This window comes from Podarcis liolepis (genome assembly GCF_965112155.1).
Source record: "Podarcis liolepis genome assembly, chromosome: 6".
NCBI classification, from domain to species: Eukaryota; Metazoa; Chordata; class Lepidosauria; order Squamata; family Lacertidae; genus Podarcis; species Podarcis liolepis.
This window is the reverse complement of record NC_139559.1, coordinates 48,047,485-48,062,903: the sequence shown is the minus strand read 5'-3', so window position 1 is coordinate 48,062,903 and position 15,419 is coordinate 48,047,485. Positions and strand designations below refer to the sequence as shown.

The 15,419-nt window shown below is 49.7% G+C and overlaps 1 protein-coding gene across 3 annotated transcripts in view; it reads right to left on the bottom strand.

The window, feature by feature from the left end:
* Positions 1-133: 133 nt before the first annotated feature.
* Positions 134-15,419, bottom strand: part of CELSR2 (cadherin EGF LAG seven-pass G-type receptor 2) — a 110,883-nt gene continuing 95,597 nt past the window's right edge. Inside the window, exons 22-35 of one of the 3 annotated variants that reach the window (XM_083509780.1) lie at positions 15,088-15,255; positions 14,832-14,958; positions 14,459-14,659; positions 14,081-14,255; positions 13,632-13,744; positions 12,521-12,600; positions 11,852-11,978; positions 11,127-11,249; positions 9,828-9,958; positions 9,144-9,232; positions 7,456-7,629; positions 6,969-7,193; positions 5,921-6,164; positions 134-5,066 (exon numbers count right to left, since the gene is read on the bottom strand). In XM_083509780.1, the coding sequence (XP_083365906.1) occupies positions 5,039-5,066; positions 5,921-6,164; positions 6,969-7,193; positions 7,456-7,629; positions 9,144-9,232; positions 9,828-9,958; positions 11,127-11,249; positions 11,852-11,978; positions 12,521-12,600; positions 13,632-13,744; positions 14,081-14,255; positions 14,459-14,659; positions 14,832-14,958; positions 15,088-15,255 (2,005 nt within the window). In that variant the 3' untranslated portion in view covers positions 134-5,038. The remainder of the gene's footprint in view (positions 5,067-5,920; positions 6,165-6,968; positions 7,194-7,455; positions 7,630-9,143; positions 9,233-9,827; positions 9,959-11,126; positions 11,250-11,851; positions 11,979-12,520; positions 12,601-13,631; positions 13,745-14,080; positions 14,256-14,458; positions 14,660-14,831; positions 14,959-15,087; positions 15,256-15,419) is intronic. The other 2 variants (XM_083509781.1, XM_083509782.1) reach the window with 2 other exon arrangements.

Sequence of the window (15,419 nt, the reverse complement as noted above, 5' to 3'; positions counted from 1 at the left end):
GCCTCCTCCCCATTCACCCAAGCAGTGAGAAAACTCAAGAGCTTCAGCTCTGCCAAATCTTGCTTATTGGTTTCCCCCAACACACAATTCTCTAGCACAAGGTGTGGGTGTGGAACTGAAATGAAGTCACCTGCACAGAACTATGGTTTTATTGTTTAGTAGGTAAGGGGAATGAACCCTACAGTATTTACATTAACAACCCTACCTGTACACTTCAACTATTTTGTTTCCAGGGAAGAGCCAGCATCACAGCAGTCGTTAAAACATTTTGTTCCTCCAAAAGGTGAAACCACCACATTTCCCCCCTCTGATCTTCCCCCCTACACCCTGGCTTGCTAAAAGGGAGAAGAGCTAGGCTTCTTAGGGAAAAGTAGAGTTGCCATTCTTTCCTGGTAACGCTTCAGCACCTTCAATAGCTACCTGGCAGGCAGAAATCCAACAGGTGTAGCATTCCCTTCTTCCAGCCTGAAGATACAATAACAGAAAAGAAGTCTGTTGAATTGCTGTCTGTCGTGCAGCAATCCAAGGCACTGGTTGCCCTACCAGCAAAAGGAGGCAACTGTATCTAGCTGTGGTTGAGCTCTGCTGAAAATGACCCCATTGGCTATTGCAGAGGAAGGTGGTGGATTGACAAGTCGGCTGCTTTGGAGCTAATATTGACACACTGAGTCCACAAGGACATGTGCTCAGGTGGGGACGGTGGTGGCTGTGAAGTGAAGGATGTGGTGAGCTGTGCAAAGGAGCAGAGCCAAAGTCTGCAGCAAATGCAACTTCACTGCAGGTGCCAGTTCATTCAGACTCTCGACTCCTATTATATGGTCCATTTAGTGCAGGAACAGGGATGTTGCTGGGCTCCAGCTCCCACCAGCCCCAGCCAGCATGGCCAATGGTAAGGGATGAGGCAGAGTCCAGTGGCATCTGTAGAGTCACTGGTTCCCCATTCCTCCCTGACTGAGTGCCACAGGGTCAGCCGATCTACCTAACCTCCCAGGTGGAAGATCCATGTGGCGGGCTGTGCCTTCTATAGGATGCAGCTTAAGATGATTCACCAGGAGTAGGCTGCTTCTCCATGCACTTCCCTAGAAGTTTCCCGACTTCACATACCTTTTAACTTAACACTTCTGGTTCGAAGGACTTTGGTGGTGGTATTCTCTCCACCCCCTCTCACCCCCTTGACTCTCTAATTTGTCCCAGCCCTTCCCCTAGGATGGCACAGCAGCAGGCAGATAGTTGCCAGTAAATATAAGAATACACATCAAAAAGATAACAGTAAAAAAAATAAATTAAAATGCAGACACGCCAAACACATAAATTCTATCGATGGGCGAAACTGGTTCTCTGTGGACGGCAGGTTTAAGACTCAAAAAGATTTTGCAAATTGCAGTAATGGAGCAGAAGCCGAGTTCTTGCATGGTGCTTCGTCTAGGAGCTGCTGCCTCCTCAATCTCTGGTGCTTTTAAAGGTTTCATTAACACTTGGTCACAAATGGAGGGACATGCCCTCGCCGCTCCAATTCTGCCCCGTCTTGGACAGAGTAACGGGGCAGAAGACAGTTTGTTCTAGAAGTTAACAGCTGCTTCGAGAGAGCTTGTGCTGAATAATTCTTTCCTCAATACTGCTTTTCAGATCTGTTCAGTTAGCGCTTTCTCCACGTGAGAAAGAGCTTGCATAGGAAGGTACGGTAGACTATTCTGTGCACGGGGGTTGCAGACTAAAACCTTAGGTTAGAGGTACTGTAGGGATTGGGGTGGGGAGCAGGTTGAAATCTCCCCCCTAGTACAACTCCTGTGTCTTTCCTGGTCTCATGGCAAGCGAAAAAGGTAGCAGGTGAAGCTTTTCCTAGCATGCAGCTTCAGTAATAGGAATGGCTGCACCTGCTAGCTAGCTGCTTGTCATGTAACCTTGAAAGAGAAAATATTTGGCAAATGCTGGCAGGAAGAGATGCGTCCAGCTTTTCCTGTGGGAGGGGGCGGTGTTATGGAAGACATGGTAACAGTAACTGTTGGTCCTCCCTCCAAGCCATCATTCAGCACCACAGAAGGTATTCCTCGACTTCTGCAGATACTTCACTGGAGTCTAGAGATCCGGGACGTTGCTTGCTCTCGCTTGGAGTTAGCAATGCAAAGTCTGAGAGGGTAAGCTCCTCTTGTTGCCTCTCCTAGTCCATTTCTGAATTGGTTCTGATTGTTCCGTGTGTCTAAAGTTGATCAGCACATGCAGCTTTTGTTCTAGATGATTTGGTAGACCAGCAAGGACCAAGGGCTGCACCCAGTTCCCTGTGCTCAGAAGCCTCGGTCACCTACGGGAGGAGACAGGAAGTCCAGAGATTGCTTGATCTGTGTTTAGTGCTGGAATACCCATCAGATAGCATCACACAAGGGGAATTGTGGGCCCTTGCCTGTCTGGACCACCCTTATTTCAATATAGGTCTCCATTTTGCTTTAGATATGAGAATAAGTTGTCCCAAGTGGGGCTGGATGTCAAAGACAGCATAGACTTGCAGGTGGAAATTAGTCAGATACTATTGTTTTGGATAGAGAAGCAAGGGAAACACCAGTTTCTCCTTTCACTTAAATGGGCTTACCGGGGACACTAGTTGGAAGCAAGACTCTCTCTGGCTAATCCATGTATTAAAGAGGCTGGAACTGAGCCCCCTTGTCTGCTTAGCGTTGTGGGCGGCTGCTGCTAAAGTGCCAGGCTGACATTACACAGGTTCATGAGAATCACATCCATGTTAAAACATTCCAAGAAAAGGATAGGAATTGGCAAGGACAGAGGCCACTAAAAAGGCCTGACGGCAATGGCCAAGATTCCTAGAGGCAACGAACACAGAAGCCTTGGGGTGTGTTTTTTGGAACCATATCCTTTGACAAGCCAGACCATAGCAATGGGTCAAGTCTCAATTAACTCCTCATTGTGCAAACCTCGACCAAGTCAGTTCAAGCGCATCGTATCTTGCGCCCCGGCTAACGAGACTTAACATTGCTACGAATCTAAAGATGTAGCCCCCTAAGGGGCTTTCCATCTCTTTTAAATTAGAACATCCTTCAGCAGTGGTCAAATATTTTTTTTAAAAAAAACCCACAACATCAAAATAAACAGTGCCTTCACCCCTCTTCCCCCGGCCGCCCTCCCCCTCTTCCCTCAACTCCCTTATCAGAAAAATCTCTCTTCTCCCCCCACCCCCACCCCAAGGAACGTTATAAAAAAGTACTTTCCAAAAGGACCCAGCATGAAAATCCCCATTATGAGCAGGCATCAGGCTTGGCTGAGTGTAGAAAAATGAAGGCTTCTGAGGCAGAAAGGCAGCACCCTGTTGGCATGAGAGCCAGGCGCTATTGAGAGACATCAAGGCAGCATCCCGGCTCCAGCCTGGCAGCACGTGGACCAGGTGCTGATTGGCTGAGAGGAGCAGGGAGGTGGGACTTTTTTCTTTTTGTCATTGTCTACGAAAATAATTGCAGCATGGGCTGACGGCTCAACAGGCCACACCCACGGCGCTCAGCACCTTGGTGGGCTGCCTCTCAGAGCATCCCCACGGGGCCGAGTCACTGGATTGGCAGGCTGAGCTTGGAGAGGAGTGGCTGTCGCAACCAAAAAACGGTTGAAAAGGATGTTAGCCCTGGTCCAGGATGGAGCATTTCCACGGATGCCAACAGTGGCCCACTGGGGAGGTCCTAAGCCCCTGGCCCCACTGCGCAGTCTGGGGCACTGAGGCTGGCCCAGGGAAGGGGCTAGATCCACAGCAGACCCAGCAAATCTGTCCAGTCCACGGCTGTAGGTAGCATCATGGCGATTCGCGTCCTGCGACAATGGCTCTGGGTTTCTGTAACAATCCAACCACTCTGTTAAAACTGTAAGATCAGGAAAAGCCTTTTATTTTCCTTGAGATGAGGTGGTACTGCGCACCTGCAGGGAGCGCTAGTGTATGTCTACAGAGTCCAGGGAAAGCTATTTGGACGATCTTTTCCTTCTCAGTTCTATGGTTGATTGGCACGGCACAACCAAGATCTCGGGCTCCAAACTTTCCTATGTGCCAAATAGCCAGAGACTGACCTGCACATTGTTTTACCGTGCCTTAGTTGCACCGTGGGAGGTGTGCTTAAGCCCATGCTACTGGGTCATAAAAAGCATGATTATGATACACACACACACTGCAGAGCAGGGGGATGAGGGCTCGCTCCTGGTTTTGTTTATATGCAACTGAGGTCTTAGAGCCTCCGAAGGAGTCAGCTTCAATGCAAAGCCTGCCTACTTTCTCCAAGCGGCACGTAGCATAGGTCTCATGCAGGTCCCTCCCGCATGGCCAAGTCTGTCACGCCCTCAGGCTTTAATTCCAAGTTACCATTTGAGGAGGAAGATGCCATCTACATTTGCCTCGCATGCTAAAACCTACGATTTTCAGTGCCCCCTGGCGGCAGCCATCTTCAAGTGCACAGGCTCCTAGCTCATCCCCATTGTCAGATATGCAAGCATCTTCACAGGTAATGCATTTCCAAGAAGCCTGGGCACATGGCTACTGCTGAGGCTCCCCCAGCCCAATTCTGATAGATAAGAAAGAGAGAAAAATATTCCAGACACACAGCAGTTCCAGACTGGGCAACAAAGCATGAAAATCCCTGAAGACGTGGAGGTGGTTGAGTTTGTGTTTCTTGTTTGTCTGTTTTCACAATGATCCAAAGTGCATCGGTTCAAGTAGGTCCGCCTCCTGGGACCTGCTGTTCCCCTCCCCCCCAGGTGCTGGGGCGGCAGCTCGGTTTTCATTTGGCACTAGGTATGGTGGGTCCGGCTCCCTGGGCCGGGCTGGGCTGAAGGAGACAACATTCCTCGCTGCGGTTTGAGAGCAATCCTGGCTCCCGGACTGGCCAAAGCACAAGGGAAACAGAGCCTGGTGCAGGCGTTGGCGTCAGATTGAGGTTTCATCGCTCCTGCTCAGTGATCAAACACAAAGCGAGACGGGGGGACGGGGGGGAAACACAAACACATGAGCATGGTCGTGAGCAGGTTTGAGCAAAGCACCCCCCCTGGGGCTCGCGTGTTAATGGAGGAAATTAAAAAACAGAAATCTGGGCGAGATTGAAGCGAGAGGGGAGAGAACGAGAGAAAGACAGAGAAGGGAGGAGAGGCTGGGTTAGTGCCAGAGAGCTGAGGAAGAAGTTAGAATAGGACAGCGTCCCCCCGTCCCCCACATCCACCCAGCCCTGCCCAGGGTCAGGATGGCTCCTAGCCCAACCCACTTGCTCAAGTCAGGATCTGCAAGGCAGGCTTGTGCCCAGTCCCTGAGCATCTTACAAGAACACAGGAAAAGACATGGCATTTGAGAGGACCAGAGCCCATTGCCCAGAGGAAAGGATGTCTCATCTATAGCTTCTAGCCTCAGCCCCGGGATGCTATCTTCTCCCAATATCCCACTGGGCAAACTGGTTCCCATGCTCCCCACACATTCCAATAAATCCCCCTCCCAGCCTACAAGGGGCGGCAAAGGGGCGGCTGACACGGCCTGTTTTTTAAGGCTGCCTTGACACCTTTTCCAAATTGGGGTGTGGGGCATGGGGTGGCTCCTGAAGAAACAGGTACACTCCTGGCCATGTGCCAGGTCAGGATCTAGCCCGTGAGTGGAAAAGGCAAAGGAAATAGAAGTAGAGATTCTTAGCAAGCCCGTGTGAAAATAAGGTCCAGTGGAACGGCAAGAACATTTAGCGAAAGCTACAAAGGATCTAAGGAGCTACAAGGCAGCAGACAGGGAGACGTTTTGAGAGAGGCACAGCCTGGGGACAGGTGAGACACAGCGGAGTCGCAGCCCGGAGGATCCGATGCACCAGGCATGGTGTGGGCGAGGGGGCTCCACAGAGGCGGCGGGCTCAGGCGAGTGGGCTGTGGAGGGCATCGCCCCCCAGGGAGAAGGCTCAGCCATACTCACTCGGAGCCTGAAGAGTCCTCATCCACTGTGCCAGTCTTTATGCTCATGGTGATGGGCGTAAGGCCATTGAGCTGCTCCTGTAGCGTCTGGCGGGGGCGCGGGGGCCCTCCCCCACGGCTGCCGTCGCTCCCCGAAGAGCCGTGCGATGACACCATCCCTGAGCGGCAGCTGGAGAGCTTGTTGTGGATCCGCTGGATGCTGTTCTTCTCGCTGATGGGCGGCAAGCACTTCTTCTTGAGGATGCCTGAGGAGGGAACAAGGTTCTGGGGTCAAGGGAAATGTCCTCACCAGGTAGCAAGGTTGCCAATATGGAACGGGGAATTGGCCAATCCTGGCTTTCTGGAGCCAGGTATGGGCAATGGAGGGGCGGGGAATCGATGTTGCGGGAGAACATTCCCCATCATTCCTGACCATTGGCCACATCAACGGGGGCTGGTGGAAGTTGGAGTTGTAGAATCACAGAATTGAAGGGATCCCAAGGGGCATCTAGTCCAACCCCCTGCAATGCAGGAATCTCAGCACGTGGTCCCCCATCCAATTTGAAACCAGACCAGACGCTGCTTAGCTTTGCAAATGTGCTAGCAGTTTTATTGCTGCACCATTAGCTGTCAAACAATATCTGGAGGGCCACAGGTTCCACAGTCCTGGCATGAGGGTTCAGTATGCTCAGCACTCCAGACACAGGATCCCTATTCTGCACCACATAAAAAAGTGCTTCTGCCACCCACATTTATGATGTCAATCAAGAAAAAGTGTGTGAGCAGCTTCCAGTCACGCCAAGGGGCAAGGAGCTATGCAGTGTACTGACCACACCCTGAGCCCCACAAATCATATTCACCCCCATGAAATTTCACCAGGTAACTAACTGCTTTGAATCCTGTTTCTGGGCTGAGGCTTTAGGATGCTGAATTCTGCAACTGATATGATGAATAGGACTGGGATTCCAGGACGCAATTCTGCAAGGTGCCTCAGATGGAGGGGGTCCCTTCTAAGATTTCATGGGTGAGCAGGTGAGTGGGCGTTGGGGTCTCCCACAGTCAAACCTTACCTTTCTGGGGCTGGGCTGTGGGGTGAGGCAGCGAGCCCAAGATGCCGTCCCTGGTCTGTGTCTCTCCATTCTCTCTGGGCATCTCCTCTGTGGGCCCCAGCCGGTCGTTCTTTCCCATGGGCTCCACGCGCAGCTTCTCTGAGCCAACATGCCCATCGCTCTCGCTAGCGGTGGTCACAAAGTCACCTGGCCAGTAAGGTTTCCCAGGGCCAGTGAGGTTGTCCACTGGGGGAAAGAGAGAAAAAAAACCTAGGTTTGAACACAAGGTCTGCAAATTCTGACCCCATCCCACCAGTCCACAGATAGGAGGGCTCAGATATCCCTGGAGCTGCCAGAAGCTGTGTTTTATATCTGCTTTCCCCTCCAATAGTTTCTATTGTTTTTATGTTGTAGAGAACCCAAAGAGCTTATGGTTGGCAGGTGGGTCAGGGTCTATATAAATGAATAAAATAAATAAATAATGATAATAAGTCATCCCCAGCATTACCCTTTGGAGTGCTGTGTGCTGGCAGCTTCTCATTGTTGGGGCACAGCAAGTTTTCCCAGCAGGGCTCCCTAGGAAATTCTTCATCCTCCTCGCTGTCAGAGGAATGGGTGGAAGCGTACGAGCCACTCTGGTCATCCTCCAGAGAGAGGTCGCTGTCTGAGTCAGTGTCACGCTCTGTGTCCAAAGGAGGAGGGTGGTTAGAGAGAGTGTGTTCATCACTGTACCTAGGTGGAGGGGGCTTTCAGTCTAAGAACCATCCTTGTTGCATCCAGTCTTCTCCCAACTGATGCCACACACAAACACCTGGTATCCCTAACTCAAGTTGGTTTTAATCTCAAATTTGCAAGGGTCCTGATGGTGAATTGGAGCAGTCCTTACAAACCAAATCAGCTGATTTTCGACATGTGTGGAAGCAATTCTTTCGTGCATTCACTTCCCTGCAGGCTCAGTTCACAGTGACCTACATTTATTACGCTTCCATCAAAGCGACATTCTGGTGACAGCATAAATGAGGAGTTTCGAGCTGTGCATGTATGTGGCATTCCTCTTGGCAATCACACAACTGCTTCAGCAAGTGCCCGTCTTAGCTCAGAATCTATTCCTCTCTCATAGTCTCTGTCAGTTTGATTGTGTGAAATGGCTCTAATAAATATCTGGATAATTTTCTAGGAACAAAAACAAATTCTAGTGGTGTCTGTGTTTTGGGGGTCCAGACTACATGTACTGTAATGCAGGAGATCTGTGAATGGATCACCTGACTTTTTAATAAACTATTAAACAGGCACAAAATTTGATATCAGCAGAACTAGGAGAGGTGGTTTTAACCTCTCCCTCCTGTGCCACCCCTCCCCCAAGTTCTTATCAGTATCCAGGAGAAAGTATGGGAGGAGGGGAGATCAGGGAAACAGTGTGAGCAGAAAGGGTTAAGCACCCCCTTCCACAACACTGCTATAATCATCAAAGCATGAGCTTCTTGTGCCTGTTTTAAAAGTAAAAACAGCCCCCACCATTACTTCTACAGAAACTAAACAATATTGGACATCCAAGTGATGTGTGACTTGATGTAAAGGGTCTAAATGCATGCATCTTGGATCGTCCAATGTTGTTTAGTCCAGGGACCACCAAGCACTAGAAATGAAGCTCACTGTTTTGCACCTGTTTGTCTTTGATCATGTTATCATTGCTGAAATTCTGTCCATGGCAATTTGCCTTTCATTCAATTTGTTTTAGCTCAGTCCAGTATGGCGATTTATGGAAGCAACACTATTGTGTTCAGTCTTCCTGAAAATGGCATGATCACCTCTTACATAACAGATATAATTATATTCCTACATTTTTCACTATTTACAGAGTACTGTGACTATTACCAATTGTCCATTATTAAGTAGCCAACTTCCCCAGTCAGTTTCAGTTTAAAAGCCTTATTGGAAACAAAACATTTAAAATCTTTGTCTATCTGTGAATGACACAGATCCTCAGCAAGATAGCCACACTGTGAAAAAAGCACTGAGACACAACAACAATTCCAGTCATCTCCCTCACCCTCCCTTCCCCTTCATCTTGAAAATCTCCTGTGACATTAATAACTGTATCACAGCACATGACATAGTTTTAAAGGCTATTTTTGAATACAGATTCATACAGTTCTGCAGTTTTGCTTAGAAGTTGCCCAGTTCTCATCTCCTTACCGTTGCTCGGATCCTTAGCTTCCAGGAAAAGTGAACTGGGATCTGGAGGCCCAATGTGCACCTGGCTGTTGTTCAAGCCAGATTCCTCCCTGTAAGGATAATGCAGAAGAGATTATAGCTGCTCGGAGCTCCTAGAGTGCAGAGGGGCAAGCCTTATGCCAGGCAGGAAAGTTGTTATAAATTCTCTGTACACCATGTTCCTGTGAGTGTTGAGCATATTCACCTTGAGGGCAAGAAAGACTTGCATCATCAACATTATAAAAAAGCCAAAGGCCCTCGAGGCATGCCTTTGCTCATGTCAGTGACAAGCGGTTCAGAAAAGGAGTTCTCAAGTGGCTGTCCCTTATTCTGACTTCAGCAATCCAGAAGGAACACTATTTGCTCTGTTCTCCCCTGAGTGATCAACATCAAGAAACAGCCTCAAACTAAAATCCTTAGTACAGCAAAAAGAGAGACAGAGAGGCAAGCCTCAAAAGACCAAGGAAGAGGCAAGCCTCAGCGGAAACTCTCCTTGAGGTCATAAGAATTCAGTTTAGTGAGTAGTTCTAGGAAGGTAACATCTCACAAACTGTTGCTCTGAAATGGCAACAGGCATACTACCTACCGCCTCTGCCCAATATTAATTCTTCCCACCCTATTTTCACATGTCTATTGTGCAATGAAGGGCCCTGGAACTGGAATTACCTGAGCACAAAAGGGATGTAGCTGTGCTGACTCTTGCCGGAACGGACAGTGCTGTGCAAGGAACCAGTGGAGTCTCCAAAGGGCGTGTGGTACAGCTGCCCATCAACATAGGTGTTGTTGCAGTTATAAGCCTGGTGAGAGAACACTGATCAGAGGAGAGGAAACCCTAAGAGCAGCAGAGAGGCAGGAGCTGCCTCCCCTTGTATATATCTCCTTTCTTCTCAGCAAATGCATTCCAGAGCTGGGAGTCTATTCCCCCACCTGTGCCGCCCCTATCATTAGGCAGAGTGAGGTGGCCACCGCAGGCAGCTGAAAGGCCAGCACATTGTTGCTTTTGAATAGTATGCTTGCTGCCAGGGAAGGGAAGAGGCCCATGTGAGGATTTCTGCTTCAGGTGTCAGCTCTTAAAAGGGCCAACCTTTAAAACTGTGAAGACAGGGATGAAAGGGTATAGGTGATGCCTGGTGAAAACCTCAGAAGTCTGTGGACTGGAGGTTGCATACAATTTCCAGTGGCAGTGCCGTATATCACTCATGCTCATAGCTGTCAATGTTTCCCTTTTTTAAAGGGAAATTCCCTTATTCTGAATAGGATTCCTTGCAATAAAAGGGAAAACTTGATAGCTATGCTCATGCTCCTTCTACATGGTTAGGAACAGCAGAATAAATCTGGCAAAGCAAGCAAATACCTTCACATTTGCTTAATTGCATTGATTCATGTAGGTTGCCAAATCCAGCTTCTTTTCTTGGCATAGAATTGGAATCTGATTCACTTCGACTTTTAATAACAGAACACACAACTAGCATGGCTGCATTTGCCTGGTATGATAAACCGTGGTTTGATCATGATAGGAATAATAAGCCTAGTGCTCTCCCACCCTGGGCCTATGCATTCTGCCCTCTCCTTCTTCAGTACAGCCACAATGAGGAATGACAAAGTGTTTACTTCTGTGGTTTGTGGCTTCTTCCAAACCCATCAAACCGGCTATCTTAACTTTGGTTTGTTTAAAACAAATCAGCCACAAACCATGAACTAAGATTAGTCAAAATTTAGGGTTAGTCAATGATTAATTCAAACTGTAAATGAAAGCTTCAAATTTGCTCCTTGTGGATGTACTAGAGGAGAAGAGGGGATAAGTGTGTAAGCCTGAGGTTTGCCTAGGATTCCTCCCATCAAGCTAAACCACAGTTTATTATGATGTCCAAATGCATGCTATAGAACACTGCCTGGTCATACATACTGATTTTCACTGTTCCGTGCTTAAACGGCTACTAGGTTGCCACTTCCTCAAACACTCACCGCTGTCAAGGTAGATTTGGTGGTGAATGTGGGGTCTGTGCCATGCTTCTTGCCACAACTAGATTTGAGAGCCTTCCTCACTTCTTTGCACAAGAGGACACAGAGGATGAAGATTAAGGGCCCCTGTGGAAGAAACCAAACAGATCACAAGTCTTGACTGTCTTATCCTGGAATATCCCAGCCTGCATTCAGGCAAACATCAACAGCATCAAGGGGAAGCCCGTCACTTATTCCCACCTTCCACCCAAATGGCATCGCTGTTCTCTTCCCACCTGTTTCTTCTGACTCACAAAAGCAAAGAGTAGCACTTTCCTTCAAAAACATGCTCAAAAGCATGATATCCAAAGTTTGCACTGGATGCCACAAAATCCAGTCAGGGTTTCATTAGGCTGATATGGATGAATCAATACAGATGTAAACAATTTCTATACAGATAATTATTGCTGTTTTTCTTAAATAGCACCTCATTTATATAATTCATGTGTTAGCTTGGAGGGGGAAATGCGAAAAAAGAATATTCTACTTTAAGCAAAGCTAGAGATCAGTCCTTTGGGTGAAAGATCATATTCCAAACTAGAATCTTCCTCATGACTTAAGCACAACAGAAGTGATTTCTAGTGTGTGCGTGGAATCTAGTAATACCGCTGGACCAACATGACTGATCTTGGGAGATTTCCCACCAGCTCCTCTCCACCCCCCGAGCCTCTGCCTGGTGCCCACCATACCTGGAGGCAGTTGAAGCCAGCAAAGAGGTAGTGGAAAAGGATGGCATCGCTGTTGACAGACAGCAGGGCCAGCAGCCAGGTGATGCTGATCAGCAGCAGGGAGACAAAGCCTGAGCGCAGGCCGGAGCTGCAATGAAGAAGGAGCACAGTCAGTGGGGTCTCTCCCACACAGCCCTCATGGGACTATGTCCACGGGCACATGCCATCCCTGGTCCCCAGCAACATGCTCTTCACAGGGATCCCATGTGCCAAAAGCTGTGGGGCACTCTTGGCTTTGCCATATCAGTTCTAGGCTTTATGGAGAAGGATTATGCAGTGCTCTCAAGAATACTGGAAGTATCAAGGCTGGGTTGGGTGTGACACTGGGTGGCTGTCAACAAAGGGGAAAACGACTTGGCCAGAGTTTGGCAGGAAATGAAAGGGCACAAAGTTCTGTACGCAGAAAAGAGCAGAGGATGAGGAAGGGGGAACGGGATTTTGCAGCTGGGAGAAAGCAGTGTGGCGAAGGCAGCAGCGTACATGGCACAGCAGTGGGGGAAAAGCACATGGCAGCAGAAGCAGCAGAGATGACCAAGCAATGGAATCAAGTGGCAAGACAGTGCAGGAGACACACAGGAAGATTGTGATGTGCCTTTATTGTGGTGGAGCAAGAGCAGTGCTAAGACTCACACTGTCCCCTTCTTCTCAAAACCCTGTTGCTGAGCAGCACAAGTGGCCTTGGTGGCCAGAATGTAGAGGAAGACACTCATCTGTGAGGAGAGAGAAGGGAAAGGTTAGCTCTCTTTCCAGCCAATCCAAGGTCCTCCCTCAAACCCAGACTATTCCCATGCCACTGGAGTCAGGATCAGCCCCATTTCTTTAGAATGCTCTGGGCTTCCCCATTTTGCAAAGATTAGCTCTCTCCCTGTATGACGGTGCTGGGGGTGGGGTGGGGGGAACCTGGAAGCCCCTGCCACAATGGGGAGGGGGGAGCTGTGATTGAGGAAGGTGCTTCTTTCCAGTTCCACTGCTGCAGGTGATGCAACGGGGTGCTTTTCTTTCCCAAGCATCTCCCAGACATCTCCAAAGGCGAAAGAGAATTATAGAACTAGATAGCCTCTCTGCCCATGGCTGGGGCAAAACTAAGCACAGAATGGAGGATCTGGGTCCCACCTCCTCCAGCTCCACTTTTTCTCTATTTACAGGAGGGGTGGGGAACGGTATGTGGCTGGCTGCCAGACACTGACAGCTGAGCACCGTCCACCTGTCAGTCACCTGCTGTTACGAAGCTAGACAGCAAAGGAAGTGCCCTTCCCAAACACAGTTTGAAGCAGGTACTGCTGGTCAGCTGATTGGAGGTGCCTGCAAAACCTAGCTATGGGCAGGGATCAGCTCCAGTGTGGAACTCCAGCTGGGAGCCCCTGAGTGGAACCAATCCCAGTGGGGGCTTGCATTCAATTCCACATTTACAAAGCACCAAATGCAAGCTGGTCAAGGAGCAACCAGGAACACACTCAAAACCATTCCTGTGCAGCCAGGTCTATAACTGCCCCCACATTTGACACCACATCTGACATTAGGTGTGGGGCATTGGGTGGGAGAGGCTTGGGAAAAGTGGGCCAATTTACAACCCTCCCTAATTAACCAAGTTAGGGTCCACAGGTTCTGCAACGGTGATTTAGTGCTTTTCCCAGAGCATCAACATGGTCCTATACTTGCCCCCATAAGGTCAGGCAACTTCTCTTTGATGGTATATTTACATTTGCTTTTCCCTCCACCAGCCCCTTGTATCTCTACTCACCGCAACAGCAAAAACAATGGGTCCAGCGAAGCTCCAAATCAGTGTATCATAGATGGAGAGCCAGCAGAAGTCTGGGTTCCCATAGCCTTCAGGGTCCAAGCCCACAGCAAGTCCTAAGCAAGGATGCCATGCAGAACCACCAGAAGAGTAGGAGGAAGCATTTAATTACAGTCAGATAAATAGCTCACAGCCAAAATAGCAGGAACTAGAACTGAAATGCACCAATACAGCTAGGCCTGCAGCCAGTCCATCTCAGCCCTATCCTTGTTTTAGGCCAGGCTTCTCTGGCTATGGTCTGGCCTCAGGTGCTCACCACAGAGCGGGCAGGGCAGAGCCACTTGCCCCCACCTCCTGCTTTCCAAACTAAGGCTTCACTAAGGGATGCTGAGGCCTCAGAGTGGTCAGGGTGGCCCTGAGCTAGGAGATGTTGTGTCTGGTTTGGGCCCCACCTGTGATGAATGCTGGCACGCCCCATCCGACCATGTAGTAGAAGCGCATGGGGCCGTAGTTGATATCGCGCACCTCGCTCAGCATGCGGTAGATGTGCAGAGCTTCCAGCAGCGCCCAGGCAAAGGTGCACATGTACAAGAAGTGCAGCAGGATGGCAATGACTGTGCAGGCAAACTGACAAGGAAACAGAGAAGGGGAAGTGGTTAGGAGACACCAGGTTGGCACCAGCAGCCATTAAAAGTGGGCTCCCCACCCACGACGGAGATCACGTTGGTGCCTCCACCTATGGCAGTGACCGGAATCATGGCTCTGGCCTATTGAGCTGAGCTTCTTCTTGCCCCCACAGCTTCCCACCCCACCCCACCCCAGGAGCTCACTGGCAGGTCAGCCTGATTGATGCCCAGCAGGAAGATGAGCTCAGAGAGGAACAGGGCCACCACAAGGTTCTTGCGAATGCTTTGCTGGTTGGATCGCAGGGACCGCAGGCCAGCCAGGAAGAGGAACGTGAGCAAGAGGCTGCCCAACGTCACAGCAATGGAGGCATAGGTTATGGTCTTCAGGGGCAGGATCTCACCATTCTGGGGGGAAGAGAGAGAGGGAGGGAGTATCAATGGACACATAAGAAAGATGATTTAGCAATGAGATCATGTTCTACCACCCTTGTGAGGCAGGAGCCTTATCCCCATCACAATCCCACCACTCTCCCTTCAGGTCATCTCCTGGAGATGAGCCCATGATTGTCTCTCTCACCTCTCTGCGAGAAATGTCCATCAGCACAGCAAAGCTGGTCATGTGGTTACACTGGCAGCTGACATGGGTCTCGTTCCTGAAGACAACCTCACAGCCTTTGGCTGACCAGCCACCAGTCCCACTGACCCTGGGAAAACAGCAAAGTCAGGGTCAAGCCGCCAGCCTTAGGGTGTCACTGAGTGCCTCTCCCTCAACCCCAGCCCCAGCCCCACATCCTTCATCACCCAGGCCTTGTTGTCTGGGCAGTGGGACTCACAGAATGGAGTGGTTCCAGAAGACGCAGATAGGTTTGGTCCGCTCCTCAGTTTCCAGCAGCCGGAACTGCACCGTGATGGGCTTCTCAAGCGCCCGCTGCATCAGGGCATCGTTGTCATGGATGCTGATGCTCACCACTGGGGTGTTGATGATGGGCCGCTTGGGGACTCTGTGAGGACACAGGGCACACATTGAACCACATCCCCGTTTCCTACATGGGCCTGTGAAGTGGCCCATCACGCTGCTTCCTGACAACTGCTAGCACCACACACTAATACAAAATAACAACAAAAACAATGTGAGAGCCCTGCTCCCTATTTAAACCACGGGCAC